The 20,004-nt window shown below is 50.4% G+C and overlaps 2 protein-coding genes across 7 annotated transcripts in view; both read right to left on the bottom strand.

Annotated features, from left to right (window-relative positions):
- Nucleotides 1-2,989: 2,989 nt before the first annotated feature.
- Nucleotides 2,990-9,468, bottom strand: TMEM88 (transmembrane protein 88). Its single transcript, XM_028703627.2, has 2 exons — nt 9,004-9,468; nt 2,990-4,233 (listed from the first exon to the last, which is right to left on the bottom strand). The coding sequence occupies exons 1-2, from the start codon at nt 9,277-9,279 to the stop codon at nt 3,967-3,969; spliced, it is 543 nt and encodes a 180-aa protein (XP_028559460.2). The 5' UTR covers nt 9,280-9,468; the 3' UTR covers nt 2,990-3,966.
- Nucleotides 9,469-10,363: 895 nt separating this feature from the next.
- KDM6B (lysine demethylase 6B) overlaps nt 10,364-20,004 on the bottom strand; it is a 47,000-nt gene continuing 37,359 nt past the window's right edge. For 3 of the 6 annotated variants that reach the window (XM_077916836.1, XM_077916838.1, XM_077916837.1), the window contains one exon: nt 16,101-18,474. In XM_077916836.1, the coding sequence (XP_077772962.1) occupies nt 18,135-18,474 (340 nt within the window). In that variant the 3' untranslated portion in view covers nt 16,101-18,134. Of the gene's footprint in view, nt 12,777-15,054; nt 15,226-16,100; nt 18,475-20,004 lie in introns of those variants that run through there. The other 3 variants (XM_028703438.2, XM_077916840.1, XM_077916839.1) reach the window with 3 other exon arrangements.

The following is a 20,004-nucleotide window of genomic DNA, read 5'->3' as shown; positions in this document are numbered from 1 at the left end:
TGCTGTCACACGCTGACAGCTGCTAGGAGCCACAGGTAAGAGCTGAGTGCAGGGTGGGGACCAGGGGTGGACAGACCACCCCAGAAGGAGCAGGACATGTCCCCCTCCCAGAGGTACTCCTCCCCTAACACCTCCTCCCCTAAGTGCAATAAATAAATAAAGCAGGAATGGGAACCTGGTTTCCTCCAGGTGTTGCTGGACTCCAAAATCCCACCAGGCTGAGCCTGCATGGCCAGCAATCACGGCTGGTGATGGGAACACGAACCCTACAACAGACATGTCTTGTGTGTAGTGTGGTGTAGTGGTTAAGAGCGGTAGTCTCGTAATCTGGGAACCGGGTTCGCGTCTCCGCTCCTCCACATACAGCTGCTGGTGACCTTGGGCCAGTCACACTTCTTTGAAGTCTCTCAGCCCCACTCACCTCACAGAGTGCTTGTTGTGGGGGAGGAAGGGAAAGGAGAATGTTAGCCGCTTTGAGACTCCTTAAAGGGAGTGAAAGGCGGGATATCAAATCCAAACTCTTCTTGTGGATACTAGCAGTGGTGGAGGAAAGGTGGGTAGATTTCAGGCTTCCAAGATTTACCTTGGGTATTTTTAGGGAGGTGGGGTTGTCGTCACCAAAGCTCACCGTTCAAAGCTAGGTACAGAGTGATGTCATTCGATGGAGTCGGCTTTCTCCCGACTGAAGTGCAGAGTGTTTGAGGACCGGGACATTTGCAGGGAAACCAAAATGCTTGTTTACAAACCTATTGTACTACCAACCTTGGACCACTTATATTGGACCACCATCTCCAACTCCTTGAATGATTCCATCAACTGTGTCTCCGAAAAATGTTACACATCACTTGGGTAGACAGGCGAACTAATACCAGTGTATTTGAAGAAGCAAAGATCACCAGTGTTGAAGCAACAATTCTTCAACATCAACTTTGTTGGACTGGTCGTGTTGTGCGGATGCCTGATTATCGTCTTCCAAAGCAGCTACAGTGGTACCTTGGGTTACAGACACTTCAGGTTACAGACTCCACTAACCTAGAAATAGTACCTTGGGTTAAGAACTTTGCTTCAGGATGAGAACAGAAATTGTGTGGCGGCGGCCCCATTAGCTAAAGTGGTACCTCAGGTTAAGAACAGTTTCAGGTTAAGAACGGATCTCCGAAACGAATTAAGTTCTTAACCTGAGGTACCACTGTACTCTATTCCGAACTTAAAAATGGAAAGCGTAATGCTGGTGGTCAACAAAAGAGGTTTAAAGACTTGTCTCAAGGCAAATCTAAAAAAAATGTAGTATAAACACTGACAACTGGGAAACGCTGGCCTGCGAGCGCTCCAGTTGGAGAACAGCCTTGACCAAAGCTGTCCTGGGCTTTGAAGACACTCGAACTCAGGACACAAGGGAGAAACGTGCTAAGAGGAAGGCACGCTTGGCAAATCCACACCGTGATCAACTCTTGCCTGGAAACCAGTGTCCCCACTGTGGAAGGACGTGTGGATCCAGAATTGGCCTCCATAGTCACTTACGGACTCATTGTTAAAACCATGTTTATGGAAGACAATCTTACTCGGCTGCGAGTGATCGCCAAAGAAGAAAGACATGGGACAGTGTAAGAATTTGCCCAATCCTCTTTCAAAGCCATCTAGGTTGGGGGGGGGTCTTTTCTCTAAACTAAAAAGACCCCCAAGATGCCTGCGTTCTCTCATTTCAATTCGCAACTTGCCGGAAGAAAAAAGTGGGCAAGCGGGGGAACGGGGCTGGTGTTTCTCTCCCGCTCTGTTGGCAAGGAGGGGGACCCCTGAGCAAAACGGCGCTTGGCCAAGCCTGTGACTTAAGGCGCTGCAAATGCGAGCGTGATGCAAAGGTCCGTTTCTGCTGTGATACGGTTCAAGTGCCTCTTCCTACACCTTGTGCACTGGGTGTGACTTCCCCGAAAGAAAAACGGCTCATGCAAACTGCTCGTCCTTTCCAGTATTTTTCGCTCTATGGGATGCACTTTTCCCCCTCCAAAAATTAAGGGGAAATGTGTGTGCGTCCTATGCAGCAAATGCAGGGTCCTTGGCTTCAGCGATAGCAACGCGAAGCCTCCAAAGCGCAGAGGGAGCGCTCCCTCCGCGCTCCGGAGGCTACGCGTTGCTTTTGCTGAAGCCTGGAGAGCGAGAGGGGTCGGTGAGCACCGACCCCTCTCGCTCTCCAGGCTTCAGGGATAGCCGCCTGAATCCTTTGGAGCACAGCGGGAACTCGCGCTGCGCTCCGGAGGCTACGCGTTGCTTTTGCTGAAGCCGGGAGAGCAAGACTCTTGATTTTTCTTGATTCCCCCCCCAAAAAAACTAGGTGCACCTTATGGAGTGAAAAATACGGTACAGTGGTGCCTCGCAGACGAAATTAATTCGTTCCACGAGTTTTGTCGTCTTGCAGTTTTCTTCGTCTTGCGAAGCACAGTGTCAGGAAAGTTTTGGAAAAGCTTCAAAAATCACCAAAGTCTTCAAAAACCTAAAAAAAGGCTACCACACCGCGTTCTATGAGTTGCTCCTCGAAGTCAAGTCGCAAATGTATTAACGGTGTTAAGAAAAAGGAAACAAACTTGCAAGACGTTTCCGTCTTGCGAAGCAAGCCCATAGGGAAAATCGTCTTGCGAAGCAGCTCAAAAAACAAAAAACCCTTTTGTCTAGCGAGTTTTTTGTCTTGCGAGGCATTCGTCTTGCGAGGTACCACTGTAGTTGACAACCCCATGTCTGAAAGCACAAATGTAGATTTAGCCATCAAGGAAGTTCAGGTGCAAATAATATCCTTACTTAAATCTACACCATGAAGCTGGTTAGATTGGGGGAGGGAATATGGCCATATCCCAAGCTCCTTCAGAACAAGTCATTTTCTACGAGTTGACTGCCCCTCCACACAGTGAATTTGCCCCCAGCCCCACCCACCATCCAAGGGCAAGGAAAGTTAGAGCCCGCCCCCCCAGCCATAATAATAAACGCAACTACTCAAAGCTTCGTATCAAAGTCGTAGTCTGCATATTGACAAAACCGTACAAAGGAGTTTCGTCCGAATAATTCCCGCCCGCGATAAATGTGTCGCTTGAACAGCGTGCTTATATGTAACTTGGCAAGAGCTCAAGGTGGCTGCGGCTTAGTGTGCGTGCGAGGAGGAGGGCAGTAGGGCCCCTAACCTTTCTGGAACTCGTATCCTGGCACTGCTGCAAAAATTATCCCCTGGGACATCTACAGGCTTCCATCTTCACCCATTTGTCCAACCACAGAAATCCAAAGGCAAACATGTCCCAGGTAGCAGAGAGTTCCATGGGTTAAAGAAACTACTTGCTAGAGTTATTATTGCCTCTTCCCAACCACCCCTTTGTGCAGGAGAACCCTTTCATATATAGAAAGGGATAATTCCTTATTTTTTTTAATGCAAAGTTTTGCTTGTGGAGCTCTTCCCACTCTGTAGGAAACTCTGCAATGGGCCTTCAACTCCCCAGCCGCCCTGTTTGTGTGAACTGAAGGGCAGCTGAGGGGAGAAGCGAGACTGAGGACCTCCACTCCACCCTAACACACCGTCGCAAAGTCCTTCACCTCCAGGATGAATTGTCAGTTTTTCCTCGTCAGCAGCTGGAGAGATGAACCATGTTACACTGAAATTGGCCGTCTCCCTTTCCTTAGAATCACAGAACCACAGAGTTGAAAAGGGACCGGCAAGAGTCCCCTACATCCCGCTGCAATTCAGGAACGACAGCCTTGCCTCTGATGGGATTTTGCGCCTCTCCCTTTGCAACAGTCCTGTGCTTGGTGAGAGCCTGACGCCCCATTGCACATCTCACTGCGGCGACGTATCCCACTTTTGCTGCCAGGCTGAGACAAGTACATTCCCTCAAGCTTGCGTGTCCGGATCTTGCTGCTGCTGTTCTGTGCCCTCCCTCCCTCCCTAACCCACCCCACCCACTCCCAGTCCCAAACCGCCCCCCTCCCTCCTCAAACCCAGACTTTCTCCACTGGCTCGAAATCCTGGCTGCAGCAGCACCCGGAGCTGTGGTAATGGGACGCGGGCAGGTTCTTGTAGACGGCTTTGCTGTAGGGGACGAGGCAGTAGCCCAGCTGCAGCCTGCGGGCCAGGCGGCAGTAGGCAGCCAGCGCCAAGACCAGGAGGGGCACCAGGAGGGTGAAGCCCACCACCAGGAGCGCCACGGAGGAGGCGTCGTTCAGGTGGGCCGTGCAGTAGGGCTCCTGGGTGTGTAAGAACTGCAGGGAGAGAGGGAGAGAAAGCCATGTTAGGGGTCAGAGGCCATAAGAAGAAGCTTGCTGAATCAGGCCTGCGGCCAATCGGGTCAGCACATAGCTGTCAACCATCCCCTATTTGGCGGGAAACTCCCTTATCCCAGCGCCATGTCCCGCTGCTGTCCCTTATTGATGATGTCCCTTAAATTTCCCGGGTTTCAGGCTCGCCCGGCTCAGGAGGGAAGCAGCGGCCTGGGGTCCTCCGCTGCGCAAGAGAGAGCATGCACTGGCGCCATCATCCTGGCGCGAGGAGTTCCATCAGCCAGGGGGGAGGGAGAGAGACTCTCGCCCACGCCGCCTGCAAGCCCGGAGGCAGCAGCGGTGGTGGCAGCTGAGGAGGCGGACTGAGGGAGGAGGAAGAGGAGGGGATGGGGAGGGACGCAGAAGGGCGGAGCTTCAGCGGCCGCGGCGGCGCCACAACCGCCTCATGCCGGATTAACAGCATCTGTCAATCCTACCAATGTATGTAACTCTTTACAATAGCAAAATCCCTTATTTTGGCTGCCGATCCCTTATTTTCGAGGCTGCTGGTCCCTTATTTTCAAATCTGTAAGTTGACAGCTGTGGGTCAGCAGCCTGTTCCCACAGTGGCTGACCGGATGCTTGTGGCAAAACTTCGACAGGACCCAGTGGCGTAGCGTGGGTTGTCAGCACCCGGGGCAAGGCAAGTAATTTGCGCCCCCTAACCCGTGGATTTGCACCCCCTAACCCGTGGATTTGCGCCCCCTAACCTGTGGATTTGCCCTAACCCCAGATGTTGCGCCCGGTGCGGCCGGCCCCCCCTGCACCCCCCACGCTACGCCACTGACAGGACCTGAAAACAAGAGCATCCTCTCCGTCCTGCGGTCCAGCGTGTGGAATATGCTTGACTAAGGTGTTTCCTTCCTGGTCACAAAGCTCTGTAACGCAGATCAGTTGCCAACCAAGGGTGCTGTGGCGCAAGTAAAAGGGGGCATGTCTTCCCAATCTGGCCGTAAAAGCCAGATGAGGCTGGAGGAAAGGGGTGAAAGGGGCGTCATAAAACAAAGACCTTGCATGAGGAAGCTGGGACGGCCACTGTTCACGCCAACCCACGCTGCCCACGTCTGCAGGATCAGGCCAAAGGCCCGTCTCGTCCAGCGTCCTGATCTCACGGTGGCCAACTAGATGCCCCTGAGAAGCCTGGAGGAGGATGGCGAGGGGGCAGAGACGAGGGAAAGGGAGCTGGCTTCTTTCTGAACAACCAGCTCCTCCCCAAATTTGAGGGTGGGCAGCAGAGACCCACACATCCATGACTGGAATGTGCATCTCGGCCCCCACAAGGTTATCAAAGGCCCTGACCCTGGCATCTGGCTTTTGTCATGGCAAACAGAGCGGGAAGTCTGGACCCAGAGCCCCACTGAATCCTCTCCTCCCTCCCTATTGACCACTTCTTTCACTCTCCCGGCCGAGGCGGGCAGCAGAGGGAGGTGGTAGAGTCCCGAGGTGGCAGAGGCTGGGCTGTACCACCTCAGGGGGCAAGCGAAGCAACCAAATTTATAAAAACGCTTTGCAAGCCGAAAACAAGCTAAGCATGGCTGGCTGAGATCCTTTTTACACTAAGGTGCTAGATGATGATGATTATTATGATTATTATTAGATGTTTTTAATAGTGGGGAGTTTTAATTGAGTTTCCTCTCTCCCCCCCCCCCCCGGCCCCCATGAAGGAACTTTTAAGCCAGGGGTCAGCAAACTTTTTCAGCAGGGGGCCGGTCCACTGTCCCTCAGACCTTGTGGGGAGCCGGACTATATTTTGGGGGGGAAATAATAATGAATGAATTCCTATGCCCCACAAATAACCCAGAGATGCATTTTAAATAAAAGCACACATTCTACTCATGTAAAAACACGCTGATTCCCAGACCGTCCGCGGGCCGGATTGAGAAGGTGATTGGGCCAGATCCGGCCCCCAGGCCTTAGTTTACCTACCCATGTTTTAAGCTGGCACATGGCCCCCCTTGCCATCTCAAGTGGTACAGTCCCACTTTGCTACCACCTCCTTTTGCTGAACGTGAATTACAAAAGTCTGGGAGCACGAAGCCAGTGTCCTCTGCGGTGGTCAGCCTGAGATGGTTGTTCTGCTGGTGTCGTAGGCACTCAAGAACCAGCACAGCCGCAAGATCTACCCACTTTGGAAGAATGGCAGATGAAGTTGATTGACTGTATGGGATTGGCAGAAATGACAGGCAGAATCCGTGACCAGGGAGAAGAGTCAGCAGAAGAAGATTGGGAAAAATTTAAGGACTATTTACAGAAATACTGTAAAATTAAAGAATGTTGAATGATGTTGGATGGAAATTAAGTGGTTTCTAGCTGTAATGGTATAAAGGAATATGAAAAATGGTTTTTTTACAAGTAAAAATTTAAGGTTATAATAACCCAAGATGTTGGTTAGAAAATAAGGCTGTAATGCTTTGAGATAAGGATTTGCTGAACAAATAATTCGAACTGGAAATACAAGAAGGGGAGGTATGAGGAGGTCAGGGAAACATGTCATTGAAAAATAAGTTGTGAAATTTATGTTTTTAATATTTTTCTTTTTTCTTTTTTTTCTTTTTTTCTCTTTGTTTGTATAAAAATTGAAAATTCTAATAAATATCTTTTTTTTTTTTTAAAAGAACCAGCACAGCCACCCACCCGCCCGCCTGCTCGGGTTCAGCTTGGGCAGGCCACCCGATCTGAGGTAGGGCTGGCTCTGCCATTGGGGGGGGGGGGCAAGGCAAGCGCTTCGGGCCACTGGGTTATCAGGCTACCAGCACACTATTAGCCCGCTGTCCCCATCCAAATAATCCTGGGAACTGTACTTTACCTCTCACAGAACTTTGATTCCCAGCACCCTTAGCAAACTAGAGTTCCCAGGAACCGTGTGTGTAGGATTGTTTGTTTTGTTGTCAGTCCCTTTGGGTTGCAAGATAAAGCGACGAAGCAAATTTTATAAATGACAGCAATGTGTTCTAAATGCACGGTGTGCGCCCAGCAAATTGTTAAGTTTTTTAATTTTAATTTTTAATTTAATTTTTATTTTAATTTCCCCCGAGGGAGAAGTCTTTGTTGGACCTTCTGCCTCAAGGGAACTAGAGCGGCTTCGGGGACTACGAAACACCTTGATGTTTGTGTGTGTGTGTTTTGTGAGCTAGGGGTGTGCGTTGCTGCATCTCAGATGCGCCACACATATCTTGGGCAAAAAGGCCATTTCTCCGGGGCAAAACTAAAAAAAATCCTGCAACGCTGCAAATGAGCAGAGCCACATGACACGTTCCAGGAGACTGGAAAGAGGATATCCCTCTGCAATCTCCCAAAGCCCACCACGAGAGGCTTAATCCGAAAGCATTCCAGTGTTGCTCCCCCCCCCCCGCCTTCAATGCTCCCTTAGGGAAGACCACCCCAGAGCTCCTGTATCTGCCAGGCCAGTCCTGGGGCGGGTGAAGGAAGCCTGGTCCCTGCCTCTGGAAAGGCAGCCCAAATCCCAGGCCCCCTTTCTTTTCTTTCCTTCCTGAAATCTAGAAAAGATGCCAGCAAGGACCTTACAAATGTAAAAATAGGGACATCCAGCAGGGATGGTTGAAAGTGGAAGAGGGACTCTCTGCCCCATCAGAGACCGGTTCCTAAATTCAGCTTGGCCACTCTGGCCCACTGAGCTCCATGGAGAAGGTTGTGCCTGTGACTGCTGGCAAGTCACCTCTCCCCCCGAGCCTCAGTATTCCCGATCTGTAAAATGGGTCCCTGCGGCAACACACAATCTAGAGTATGGAAAGAAGTTTACCAACAGACTTTGGGCCAGTGGCAAGCCGGGGGAAGAGAAGTGAAGCAAAATGGGGAGAAGAGTTGACCGCCAACTCTGGAAGCAGGCAGAGCAGAAGCGGGGGGACCTGGAGCCCCCCAGACTGCTGGGCTCCACCTCCCATCAGCTCCAGCCAGCAAGGACAGTGGGTTTATCAGCATTTGGATGGAGCTTTCTGAAAAATAATTCTTAGCCAGGATAAAGAAGGTCAAGCCCCTGTTCAGTTTTAGCACAGTTCCTACTGCAGGGAGGAGGGAAGGAAAGAGTATTCAGGATGCGGCAAACCTGCAAAAAGTGTTGCTTTTTCCGCCCGAAGTCACGCCGAGAACATTTTGCCAGGATTTCGCAAGCCCAGGAGCTGGAAACACTGTGGAAAACTACAATCCTTTGCAATTAAGCCCATGTTCCAAAACTTTTAAGTTTGGGGTGGAATTAAGAACAAATGGGCCAAAAGATTACATATCTGGCCTGGAAGTCTCTCTCTCCCCTAGGCCTGGTTGGGGGTTGTTTTGGATGTGTGAGAGGAAGAGTACCTCTGAGCTTGTGCAGAGTGCATAAGTCCCGTCCCGCCTGCCACTGCCACCCAATGCTCCACGGCTGGGCTTGCCCATTGAAAAATATGCTCTGGAATAAACTACAACCCAAATTGAGCCCTGAGAAAGGCGTATCTGTCCACACTGGCCTTCACCCCAACCCTGGCAAAAAAAAGCCCCCACATCTACTACGCAACGCCTCATTCTCTCACCCCCAAAGCATCAAAAGGTCAGGCTATTATTTCAAAGAGCATTTGGGAGGGTTTACATAGTTCACACCCCAGTTCAGTCTTGCCAACGTCCTCATTTCTGACCCACGGCTCTCCACTCATCTGCCTGGTCCTGATTCTGTGAGATATCGGTGGGAGGGAGGGGTGCCGTAGTAAAATGAGGACCACCTACCTTGGAATGGCAAAGGAACCCGAACCCCAGCAACACCCCAGCCGGGAGCAGGATCAGCCCAAAGATGACCCCCACGAAGAGGACGTTGAGGCCCCCGACCAGCAGGTTCTGGACTGTGACCAGCACGGCACACGCCCAGCAGTCCAGAGACCCCCGCAGCTCCAAGGCCCCTTCTCCGCCGTAGGGAGGGGGCGGCAGCGGGGAGACCCCCGCCCCACTCTCGTGTTCCAGGGACCCCGACACGGCTTTCTGCGAGCGAGTGTCCAGGCCCATCATCTCAGGCTGCCGGTCCCTAACTCTTGCAACCACGCTGTTCCGAGCAGAGACGCTCCTGCCTCGCCGCTTGGCTCAACAAATTATCTCGCATCCTTTATAGGCTTCCCCATCCATCTCCACCCCCTTTCAGCTGCCGGGGCTGGCCTCCACCTCTCCTGGATAATGTAGGAATGCAGACACACACACACACACACACACACACACACACACACACACACACACAGAGAGCGCAAGTGCCCATCAAACACACCACCTCCCAAACTGGTCCAACCAAGTGATGCTTAGCTTGTTGCACCATTCCCAGAGGGTGGGTGGGGGGGAAGGGGTCTCCCTGGGCTCAAATTCCTGGGATGTTTCTCTTTCCAGAGACCCACCCACCCCCATATATGCCTCCCCCTTCGTGGTCCATGCCTGCTAAGTCCCAGGCCCAGACCATGCTTGTAAAAGCAGGGGGGAAAAGATCTGGTGCACAAATCGTAAACAGCGGAGACGGTGGTACCACGAGGCTGCGCCGGGGTGCCAAGAAAAGGCAGATTTGACCCAGGGATGGGAGGTCCATCTCCTGCACAAGCACCTTCAAAACAAACAGGCGCTGTGCAAGAGCTGTGACCTTCCTGTTTGTCTCAAGAGGGGCTTTTGCAGGAGGTTTTTTGGGACGCTGGTTCGTGGCACCTCGGTGCTCAGAGCGAGAGGGCACCATTCGTTTGCCGCAGGAGCCGTATTGGGACAAAACAATGTCCACCAATTGAGGATGCAGAGCGCAGCCATGACGGCCAGTAGCCATCGATAGCCCTCTCCTCCGCGAAATCGTCCAATTCGCTTTTAAATCCCTCCGAGTTGGTGGCCGTCATTGCGTCCCACGGAAGCGAGTTCCCGTAGCTTAACTGGGACAAGAACGGCGGCTTTATATCGCGTACCTTTCCTAGTGAAAAAACATCCCGCCCTTCCCCAAACAATGAAGGGGGGAAAAAAGAGAGAGGCTTGTTTTAATGACTGGGCAGAGATTTGATGTATTTGGGCACACCAGATGCGAGCTTTTCGTATATCCAGGTTGGAGAAATGAAGGAAGACAGAAGGCGGCTGGTTTCTTTTTTATCTCTGTGAGTTAATTTAATTATTTTATTTTTTTTTACATTTACAAAATAAGATTTGCTTTCTCCTTGTCCCCCTACAGTACGATAAGAATCAATTTATGTGAGAGTGAGTTTTCTCAGAGAAGCGAGATTGTTCATCTGCTTTTTTTTCAGTGTGTGTCTGTGATTGGTGAGGGTGGGGTAGGGGGAAATCTGGGACTAAAAAAAAGTGCAGGTTTTTTTTTCAGAAGGAAGGAAGAGATTTCCTTCCTTCTGTAGGGTGGGGTGAGATTCTTCCATTTTAAAAAAAATAAAAGGGAAGGGGAATCAACAGATGAACCAGGATCAGGCTTTTGTTTCCCCAATCCAAACCCCCCCCCCCCACCCCCCATGAGAAAACAGAGCACCATGTCAAGGAAAAAACATCAACAGACAGGGGAAAAAAACCATCTGAAAGAACATGTTAAGTAATTCAATAAAAAATTCCAGAGAGGAGCCAAACAAAAGAAAACCTGGAACAACAAAAGGAGACACTTTTTTTTTCTTTTTTAAAAAAAGAAACAGGTACAACAACATTGTAAAAAGTTAAAAATAAAAAAAGAGGCTGGATCAAACCCCGAAAGAGGACCAATAAATAGAGAGATCATTACCAAAAAAAAAAAAAAAAAGGAGAGACGTATAAATTAAAAAAGAGAGAAAGAGAAAGAACATTTACAAACTGCAAAACAATTTTTTGAGGCATGGAGGTACAATTATTATTATTTTTTTAAAAAAAGAAAGAAAAATGACCCCAAATCTGAGACGTTTCTGTCTTCTTCTTTTTCAAATGGATCTGGGAGTTGTAACTGTAGAGTCAAAAGGGCAGAGAAGAGGAAGAGGAATGGGGGGGGCAATGAATTCAGCCAAGGAATATATATATATATATATATTTATATATCTTGAGTTAAGGTTAAACGGATTTTATCAGCTGAAGAGGAGGCGTTAAGGGTCAGAGTTAAGGGTCAGCCACAGCTAGCCAGGCAGAGGGCAGAGTTAAGGGGTCCTTGTTAGATTGCCAACCGCACCCCACCCCCTGCCCCCCACAAAAATGGCATAGGGAATTGGGGGCTGGGGCAATGGCAACACCTAGGGATAGGGGGAGGAGGAGGGGGAGAAATCAGCTCCCCCCCTCCCCTTTCGTGAAAAAGGAAAAAAAAATCTCCCATCTACCCGTGTGTCTGATTTGGGGCGAGCACCACTCCCTCCGCACGGGGTTATTTTTTCCACCATATCCCAATCTCCTTTCGCACGAGGACGTCCTCCGTCCCGCTTGCTCCTCGCGCAAAAAAACTCGTATATTTTTTATTTTTTTTTTTTTGTCTCGTTTTCTGTATTTTGTTTTTTAAAAGCAGTTTCTAATACAAACCAGGAATATTTTTTTTTCCTTCTTATATTTATATATATATATAATATATATAAAAGGATGTAAGAAATCAAAATGTTCATCAGAATAATTAAAAACCACACGCGGGAAAAAATTCGCCAACCCTCCCCGGCTCCCCCCCCTCCAATATATATAAATCAATGTACACTCTCCCCCCCCCCCCGCCCCGCCATATCCCGATGAGAAGTTCACCCAGAGAGAACTGAACCCATAAAAGTCCTGTGTTAAGAAACCCGTATTAATTTTTCTTTTTCATTTTTTTTTTTTGCTTGCTTCCGTTTCCCAAACTCTCTCTTTTTTTTCCTTTAAATTTCTGCCAAGAAAAACGTAATCGAAAGGAAAGGGAAAAAAAAAACAAAACAAAACCAGGCACCCCCAAATTTAGACAGCAGTCTCTCTTTCTCTCTCTCATTTTCCGCTCGCTGGCATTCCACCCCGGCGAGAGAGACGGAAATTAATGCTCTTGAGAAGAAGGGAACTCTTTCGGCCCCCTCTCGATCTGTTCATAGAAGCTCCCCGAAACCACCGCACCCCAATTCTTGTCCATGCGGGACGAATCCAGAGGCACAGTGGAATTTCGCCATCGATTTCGCTGCTCCATTCCGTTTGCTCTTTGAATTTGTTTGATTTTTTTTTTTAAAGTTCAGGGTTTTGTCCCCCTGCTTTTTTAATACAAAATCAGCACCACCCAGGAAAAAAAACAACCAAAAACGAGAAAAGCTTCGTTCTGAAGAATAAATTAAAAAAAAGGGGTCCGTCAGGAGAACGCCCCAGGTCACGACGCTTCTGCTATCTGCCCCCCCGGCTCAGGGCAGGTTTGAGTTGAGAAGGGCGGGTGGAGATCAGAGGCTCAGCTGCTATTGGAGGGAGAGGGCGGAGGGCAGACCATAGCAACCCCCCCACCCCACGCGAGCAGGGGGGGGGGCGAGCTAGCGTGGAGAGACGGCCCAGACATCCGTGTCCAGGCGTGGTATGGCTCATCTGGAACTGGGCGGCGCAGACTGCAGGAGAAAAGGGGAGAGAGAAAAAACCTACAATTACAATGGTGCCCCGCAAGACGAATGCCTCGCAAGACGCAAAACCCGCTAGACGAAAGGGTTTTCCGTTTTTGAGTTGCTTCGCGAGACGATTTTCCCTATGGGCTTGCTTCGCAAGACAAAACGTCTTGCAAGTCTTGCCAATTTTTTTTCGCTCCCCCCCCCTTTTCTAAGCCGCTAATAGCCTTTTAGCCGCTAAGCCGCTAATAGCCTTTAATAGCCACTAATAGCCTTTTAGCCGCTAAGCCGCTAAGCCTTTAATAGCCGCTAAACCGCTAATAGCGCTAATCCGCTAATAGGGTTGCTTCGCAAGACGAAAAAACCGCTAGACGAAGAGACTCGCGGAACGGATTAATTTCGTCTTGCGAGGCACCACTGTACCAGACTTTCCTTCCAAATCGTAACACCGTAAAGTTGGAAGGAACCCTTGGGGTCATCTAGTCCAACCCCCTGCAGCAATGCAGGAATTCGTCCTCCATGTGACAGCGCTTCCGATATTTGGAGATGGCTATCGTATCTCCCATTTCCCAGGCTAAACATGCCCCGCTCACTCAAAGGGCTTGGTTCCCAGACCAGTCTTGGTCGCCATTTCCTCTGCACACCTTCCAGCTTGTCAATATCCTTTTTAAACCGGGGTGCCCAGAATCAGACACAGTTTTCCAGGTGAGGTCTGACCAAGGCAGAATAGACTGACCAAGGCAGAATAGACTTCCCTTGAAGCTGCTGGGAGAGATCATCAGGGGGTTTGGGCTGGGTGTCCATCAATATGCGGATGGTACCCAGCTCTACCTCTCCTTTAAATCAGAACCAGTGAAGGTCCTGTGTGAGTGTCTGGAGGCGGTTGGAGGATGGATGGTGGTTAATGGATTGAGGCTGAATCCTGACAAGACAGAAGTACTCTTCTTGGGGGACAGGGGGCGGGCGGGTGAGGGGGACTCCCCGGTCCTGAATGGCTAACTGTGCCCCTGAAGGACCAGATGTGCAGCCTGGGAGTCAATTTTGGACCCTCAGCTGTCCATGGAGGGACAGGTCAATTCTGTATCCAGGGCAGCTGTCTGCCAGCTCCATCTGGTACGCAGGATAAGACCCTCCCTGCCCACAGACTGTCTCACCAGAGTGGCGCATGCTCTGGTTATCTCCCGTTTGGACTACTGCAATGCGCTCTACGTGGGGCTACGTTTGAAGGTGACCCGGAAACTACAAATAATCCAGAATGCAGCCGCTAGACTGGGGACTGGGAGTGGCCACCGAGAGACCACATAAACACCGGTCTTGAAAGACCTACATTGGCTCCCAGTAAGTTTCCAAGCACAATTCAAAGTGTTGGTGCTGACCTTGAAAGCCCTAAATGGCCTCAAAGGCCCAGTAGACCTGAAGGAGCATCTCCACCCCCCATCGTTCTGCCCAGACACTGAGGTCCAGTCCTGAGGGCCTTCTGGCGGTTCCCTCACTGCGAGAAGGAAAGCTACAGGGAACCAGGCAGAGGGCCTTCTTGGTGGTGGAACGCCCTCCCATCAGATGTCAAAGAGATAAACAACTACCTGACATTTAGAAGACATCTGAAGGGAAGTTTTTAATGTGTGACATTTTAATGTATTTTTAATCTTTGTTGGAAGCCGCCCAGAGTGGCTGGGGAAACCCAGCCAGATGGGCGGGGTACAAATAACAAATTATTATTATTATTATTATTATTATTATTATTATTATTATTCCCTTGACCTGTTGATGCAGCCCAGAATCCGATGAGCTGCTTTTGCTTCTGCTGAGTCGTGTTAAAATTGTGGTCAGCTCATACGCCTATATACTTTTCACAAGCGCTGCTGTCACGCCGGGTGTCCCTCACATCCACGCTAAGTTTGTGCAGCTGGTTATTCCTGCCTAACTGCAGAACCTGACATTTGTCCCTGTCGACATGCGTTTTGTTAGTTTGGGTCCAGGTCTCCAATCTGTTACAGTCACCTTGAATCCTGATTCTTTCTCGTACTAACAGAAACTGGGTTTTGTATGTTTTATCCAGTTTTCATCTTACAGATCTGTTAAATATAATTCATAATAACAATCAGTAATCCTCAGACAGCCACTTTGGGAGGACACTAGAGTTGATTGAACAGCTCTGAAGTGCCTTGAAGAGCCTTGGTGACGTTTCCCCTTTTCTGCCACTAGGCGGCACCCTCCTCTTTGCTTTACCAAATCTGCGATCCCGTGGGGCCCGCCTCTCCTCCTTCCCCAGACATATACTCACCAGGGTGAAGCTGTCATAGATGTGAATCAGTTCTTCCGTCTTGTATTGCTCAAGTACCACCACGCCGTGGAGAGAGGAGTTCCTCTTGCGGGCGCAGGCCTCACAGTGCACCAGGTACGTGTTTTTGCCCCCGTTTTCGCTCGTCACGAAAAGGATGTTGAAGACCTCCACCTGCGGGGAGCACACGGGGAATCAGCGGCTGTCGCAACGGGACGTGGCCTTTGTCTCTACCCTCCTGGTCAAGCTGTGCTAGGTAAGGATGCGCTGGGAGCCGTGGAAAGCAAGCTAAAGGCTTTCCTTCCCACCTCTGCCTCTAATCACAACTGTAAGCAGATTAGCCCCCTGAGGCTCAGCCCCACCTATAACCCCTCCAAATTTCACCCTGGTCTGCCCCCCACACCCTCAGCTACTAGGTCTCCTTTAATTGCATGGCAGATCACCTCCTCCTGCTGCATCCCTAAATCCAAACCAAGAAGTTCTGCTCTTTAAATACCCTATTTTTCGCTCTATAAGACGCACCAGACCACAAGACGCACCTAGTTTTTGGAGGAGGAAAAGAAGAAAAAAAATATTCTGAATCTCAGAAGCCAGAACAGCAAGAGGGATTGCTGCGCAATGAAAGCAGCAATCCCTCTTGCTGTTCTGGCTTCTGGGATAGCTGCGCAGCCTGCATTCGCTCCATAAGACGCACACACAATTCCCCTTACTTTTTAGGAGGGGAAAAGTGAGTCTTATACAGCAAAAAATACGGTACGTCCCCAGCATAATCAATGCACCTTTTTTGGGGGGGAAAGGAGTTTTCCAAGCCTGCCTTCCACTTTTGTTAGCAGTTAACAACGGCCACCCCTCCAAAAATTTAAAATAAAATAAAGCATAAATGCCAGCCTGCCATGGTTTCTAGCGTTTAATAAGCAGGGATCTCTCCCAGCCGCCCCACTCAGCACTGCAGTCACACTCGAGGCAAACGACAGTATGGGGGACACCTGAGAAGGGCAAGCCTTTTGTGGTTACTGGTTAAAACCCTTCCGGAAAGGGCGGGGTGGGGGGGGGGTTGCCCAAGCGCATGCCTGCCACTGGCAGAGAACGCCAGCCGTGGCTCAAGGCGGGCAAAAGGAGCTGCTGCAGCGAAAGAAGAGAGCAAAACACAAAGCTTGCGGCCGCTTTCTTCTGCCACGGGGTGAGGCTTTCTGGCTGGGAAGAGGGGCAGAAGTGTGGGACCCAGAGAAGAACGACGCCGACACAGAACCAAGGGGGAAGGACTTTTATTTCCTCTCCACCAAGATAAATTTTTTTAAAACCCGAGCTCTGCACACTTGGCTGACGCGTCACATGCCCGAAACGCAACCTATTGCCGAGTGTCCTCCTCCGGTGAATCTTGCAGCGGGTTACTCTGGAAGAGAAGGCGTTGATCCAGCCTTGCCTGAGCGACAGGGAGGGATCCCCAAATCTTGGCATCTTCAAGGGATGCTTTCTCCTGCATCACCCGGCAGGACTCCAGGATAGGTGCCCTTGTGATGGGGCAATGAAGGTCAACCACAGGATTCTGTCTTGAGATGGGTGCGACTCTGGAAACAGAGGCTTCCTTCCTGCATCTCAGGCACTTCGTGCCACAAGCACTTGGCTTGGCTAACTTCCCCTCTCCCTGTGAGGCTCGGCCGACAACAAGCCCTGCTTCCTTTCCACTTCCGGGGGGGGGTCAGACTAGATGACCGTGTGGGTCCCCTCCAACTCTGTGATTCTGTGGCTTCTTTTAACCCAAGTCACCACAGCTGAGTCCTGGCTCCACGGCTGAGGAGGTTCTTCTCCCTGGCTGGCAGGGGCTGCGGTTTCCTCCACCCAAATTCACGGCGGCTTCCTGGCTTCGTTCGGGTTGGCGCCTCACTTTTGACCCTACCTTAAGGAGACTGCGCAGCAGACATTCCTTCTTCGCTGCTTGAGCTGCGCTGTCTCTCAGACTACCCCTTCAAGAACATCAGCAGAGCTTTGAGGCTGGATTAGGCCCATTTAGCCTAGCATCCTATCCCTCCCTGCAATTCCCGGCAGCTAGGAGCCATGTTCCCTCAGACAATAGAGATAAGAGCACAGCCATCGAGATGAGTAGCCGCTGAAAGCATCATCTCCCATGAATTTGTCTAATCCTCTTCTGAAGACTTCCAGCAGGGAGTTCCACAGTTGTAGGATGCCCTTAAAGCATGTTCTTTCTTCTATCCATCCCAAATCTTCCAAAGATCAGCTTCACTTTCTGGCCCCTAAGCTGAACCAGGCATCGTTTTATACACCTATTTAACCTTTTCGGTAAACTAAGAAGCCCCATAGGGGAAATACTGCAGTCCCTTAAATCGTTTTGGTCGCCGTTTCCCAAACCTTTCCTATCTCTGCACAGTGACACTTAATGAGGCGCAACCACCAGCAACTTTGCTTGGGGTCCAGCTTCCTCCATCGGGGTCTTCCTTTCAGAGAGGGCAGATATAAAATTATATTTTCCTCCCGTTTTCATCATGGTGATCCACTGCAAGCCTTTCGGGTTCTTGGGCGAGGCTTCTCAGTTTGAGACTCTGGAGGTGAAGTTTCGTAGAGCCGCGAGGTCCGACTTCACAATACGCTTCTGATCCTTCCGGAAGCTTCTTTCTCACCACAGCTTTTTTTAAGACACGCGTTTCATACTCACTGTTTCGACTTTCCTAATCAACCTTTATGGCTTCTCGGGGGTCGTCAGGAATGAAGGAGGCATGGGAGCCTCAAACTGGAGTTGGGTACAGGAGGTATTTTAAAGACAAGCAGGCCTCATCAAACACTGTTCACACCACAAAGGCCTAGGAAACCCTGCCAGGCCCTTTCAGTGGAAGGGGGAAAGAACTGTCTTCCAAAAAATAAAAAGTCTGTGGCGGGGGGAACGGAGTCTGTCACAGGCTAGGAGGACCTGCCGGCCGCTCTCTGCCCAAGAGCTCGGAGGAAATGGATCGCCGAGGACGGAAAGATGGCCACTTCCGTGGGGGTCAACTTTCAGAGAGCGTGAATGCGGAACGCAAACCTCGTCCCCACAGTCAGAACTGCAGAGAGGGCATGACATGGAAGCCCAGTCAACTGGGGTTTATTCTGGGGGGTGGGTGCACCAGGACTGGCGCTGTCTCGGAGCAGGGAGCGCCACCTGCGTCGCTGGCGCTGTGGCGGACCTGTGGAGAAGGGGCAGCGCCCTGGAGGAAAGCGAGGTTGAGAGAGGGAGATAGCCTCACCCCCGTGGAGTTGCCACTGTGGCGGGAAAGAGAAAAGCGAGAGGAACCGGGATAGCTTACATCACATTCGTTGCAGTAGTAGGCCGGCTCGTCCTTCACGCGGCCCTGGTAGGCGATCTTCTTGCCGGACCGGATGAGGCTCTCTTTCTGAACTTGGCAGTGCTTGATGGACTGCATCAGACAGTACCTGCGAGCGGGAGAAGAGAGGGCAGGGGTCAGGATGCGGCCGGATGCACCTCTCCACGGGGACGGATGAAGCAGCCAACGCATTGATGTGGGGCGGGCGGGCAAAGTCCCCCTAAGGGATTCTGTTAATTTAATTGTCTCTTGCATTGCCTCCCGAAGGTCAATGTGTGTTAAGGCTGCACATGTTAGAAACTGCACGGTTTTGGTGTTTTTACCGGGCCTGCGCAGTAAACATTGCATCTGTATTTAAACAGTAGCCATGGAAGAGACAAGAGGGACGGAAAATGACACATCTGGACAGGGACTCAGGCCAGCTGGCGGTGGGGGGGGGGGGCTGAGCTCTGTTGCTAGCCCAAAACTACTGGAAGTTCAAAAAATCGCAGAGCCTTTTTCTTAGCTTCAAGGAAGGAAGGACAGAAAGAGCTCAGGGGAGGGAAGAGCCTCAAGCCTTCATTCCCCCCCTCCCCCCAAAAAATAACCCGCTCAAATTCATGTTTCTTTTTCCTTGTTTCTATCATGTATTTTGTGTTTTAATATTGTATCTTTATGTTGTGAGCAGAACTGAGATTTATGGATGAAGGGTGGTATACAAATTTAATAAATAAATACAAATTTTAAGAAAAGTTTTTAAAAGAAAGAAGCAACACGCAAACTCTACATCCTATCGATTCACATTAAGTAAACATTTTGTCAAAGTGAACTTTTCCCTGCCTAAATGCAAGTGTAAAATATCATTTGTTGACTGTGAATTGCCTTTCCCATAATAAATGTTTTTTGTGGGGGAGCAGGCCTTCCTTGCTGAATTGGAACATCATTTGGGCAGCCCAGGACGTCCACACACGGTTACACACTGGCCAGGATGGTGCCCCGGGGAGATCACTTTGGTGCCGCTACTAACACAGCGGTTTGGACTTCACCCCCGGAAGTGCACTCCATTGTCTGTTGAGACAGACGGATGCCAACACCATCGTCAGCTGCTATTGCAAAATCCGTGTTTGTTTTCCCAGACAAACTTCAACTCCTTTTCCAGCGCAGGGGATAAAATGCCTAAGACTGCTTCTCTTATTTATAACGCAACGTTTCTAGCATATGTTAATTAAAAAAATATATCTTTGGAACATACGGTAACGTATTGCCTGTTTATCTGTTCTATAGATTACACACACACACACACTTCCTGCGTTTTGCACAGCTGTTGAAAGAGGGCAGGGGGAGGGAGACGGGACCCGCAGCCCTCCAGGTATTGCTGAGCCAACATCCAACAACATCTGGAGGGTGAAATGTCCCCCACATCTGGGCTAAGGGAACAAGAGGCCTGCCCATCACCCCCGCCACCAAATGATGCGGAGACCCCACCTGCAACCAAAATGAGGCTGGGGTCCTCATCATTTCAGCAGAGGGCCCCCTGTGCCCTCCCACAGAGGACCCCTCATATCTGGTCCCCAACCAAGAGACTTTTGTGCACTTGAGGAAGTGCAAGGAACTGCCCAAGGCGCAGATGCAAAAGCAGGCGGGACACGGCCAGGAAAGG

This window comes from Podarcis muralis, chromosome 13 (assembly GCF_964188315.1).
Source record: "Podarcis muralis chromosome 13, rPodMur119.hap1.1, whole genome shotgun sequence".
In the NCBI taxonomy this organism is placed as follows: domain Eukaryota; kingdom Metazoa; phylum Chordata; class Lepidosauria; order Squamata; family Lacertidae; genus Podarcis; species Podarcis muralis.
Note: the sequence above shows the minus strand (reverse complement) of the source record. Positions and strands in the feature narration are given on the sequence as shown.

Bases quoted from the DNA above. Each gene is read 5' to 3' on its own strand.
- TMEM88 (XM_028703627.2), bottom strand. From the start codon at position 9,279: ATGATGGGCCTGGACACTCGCTCGCAGAAAGCCGTGTCGGGGTCCCTG. The intron at 4,234-9,003 runs GTAGGTGGTCCT...CTCTCCCTGCAG, and splicing joins GGTTCCTTTGCCATTCCAAG to TTCTTACACACCCAGGAGCC.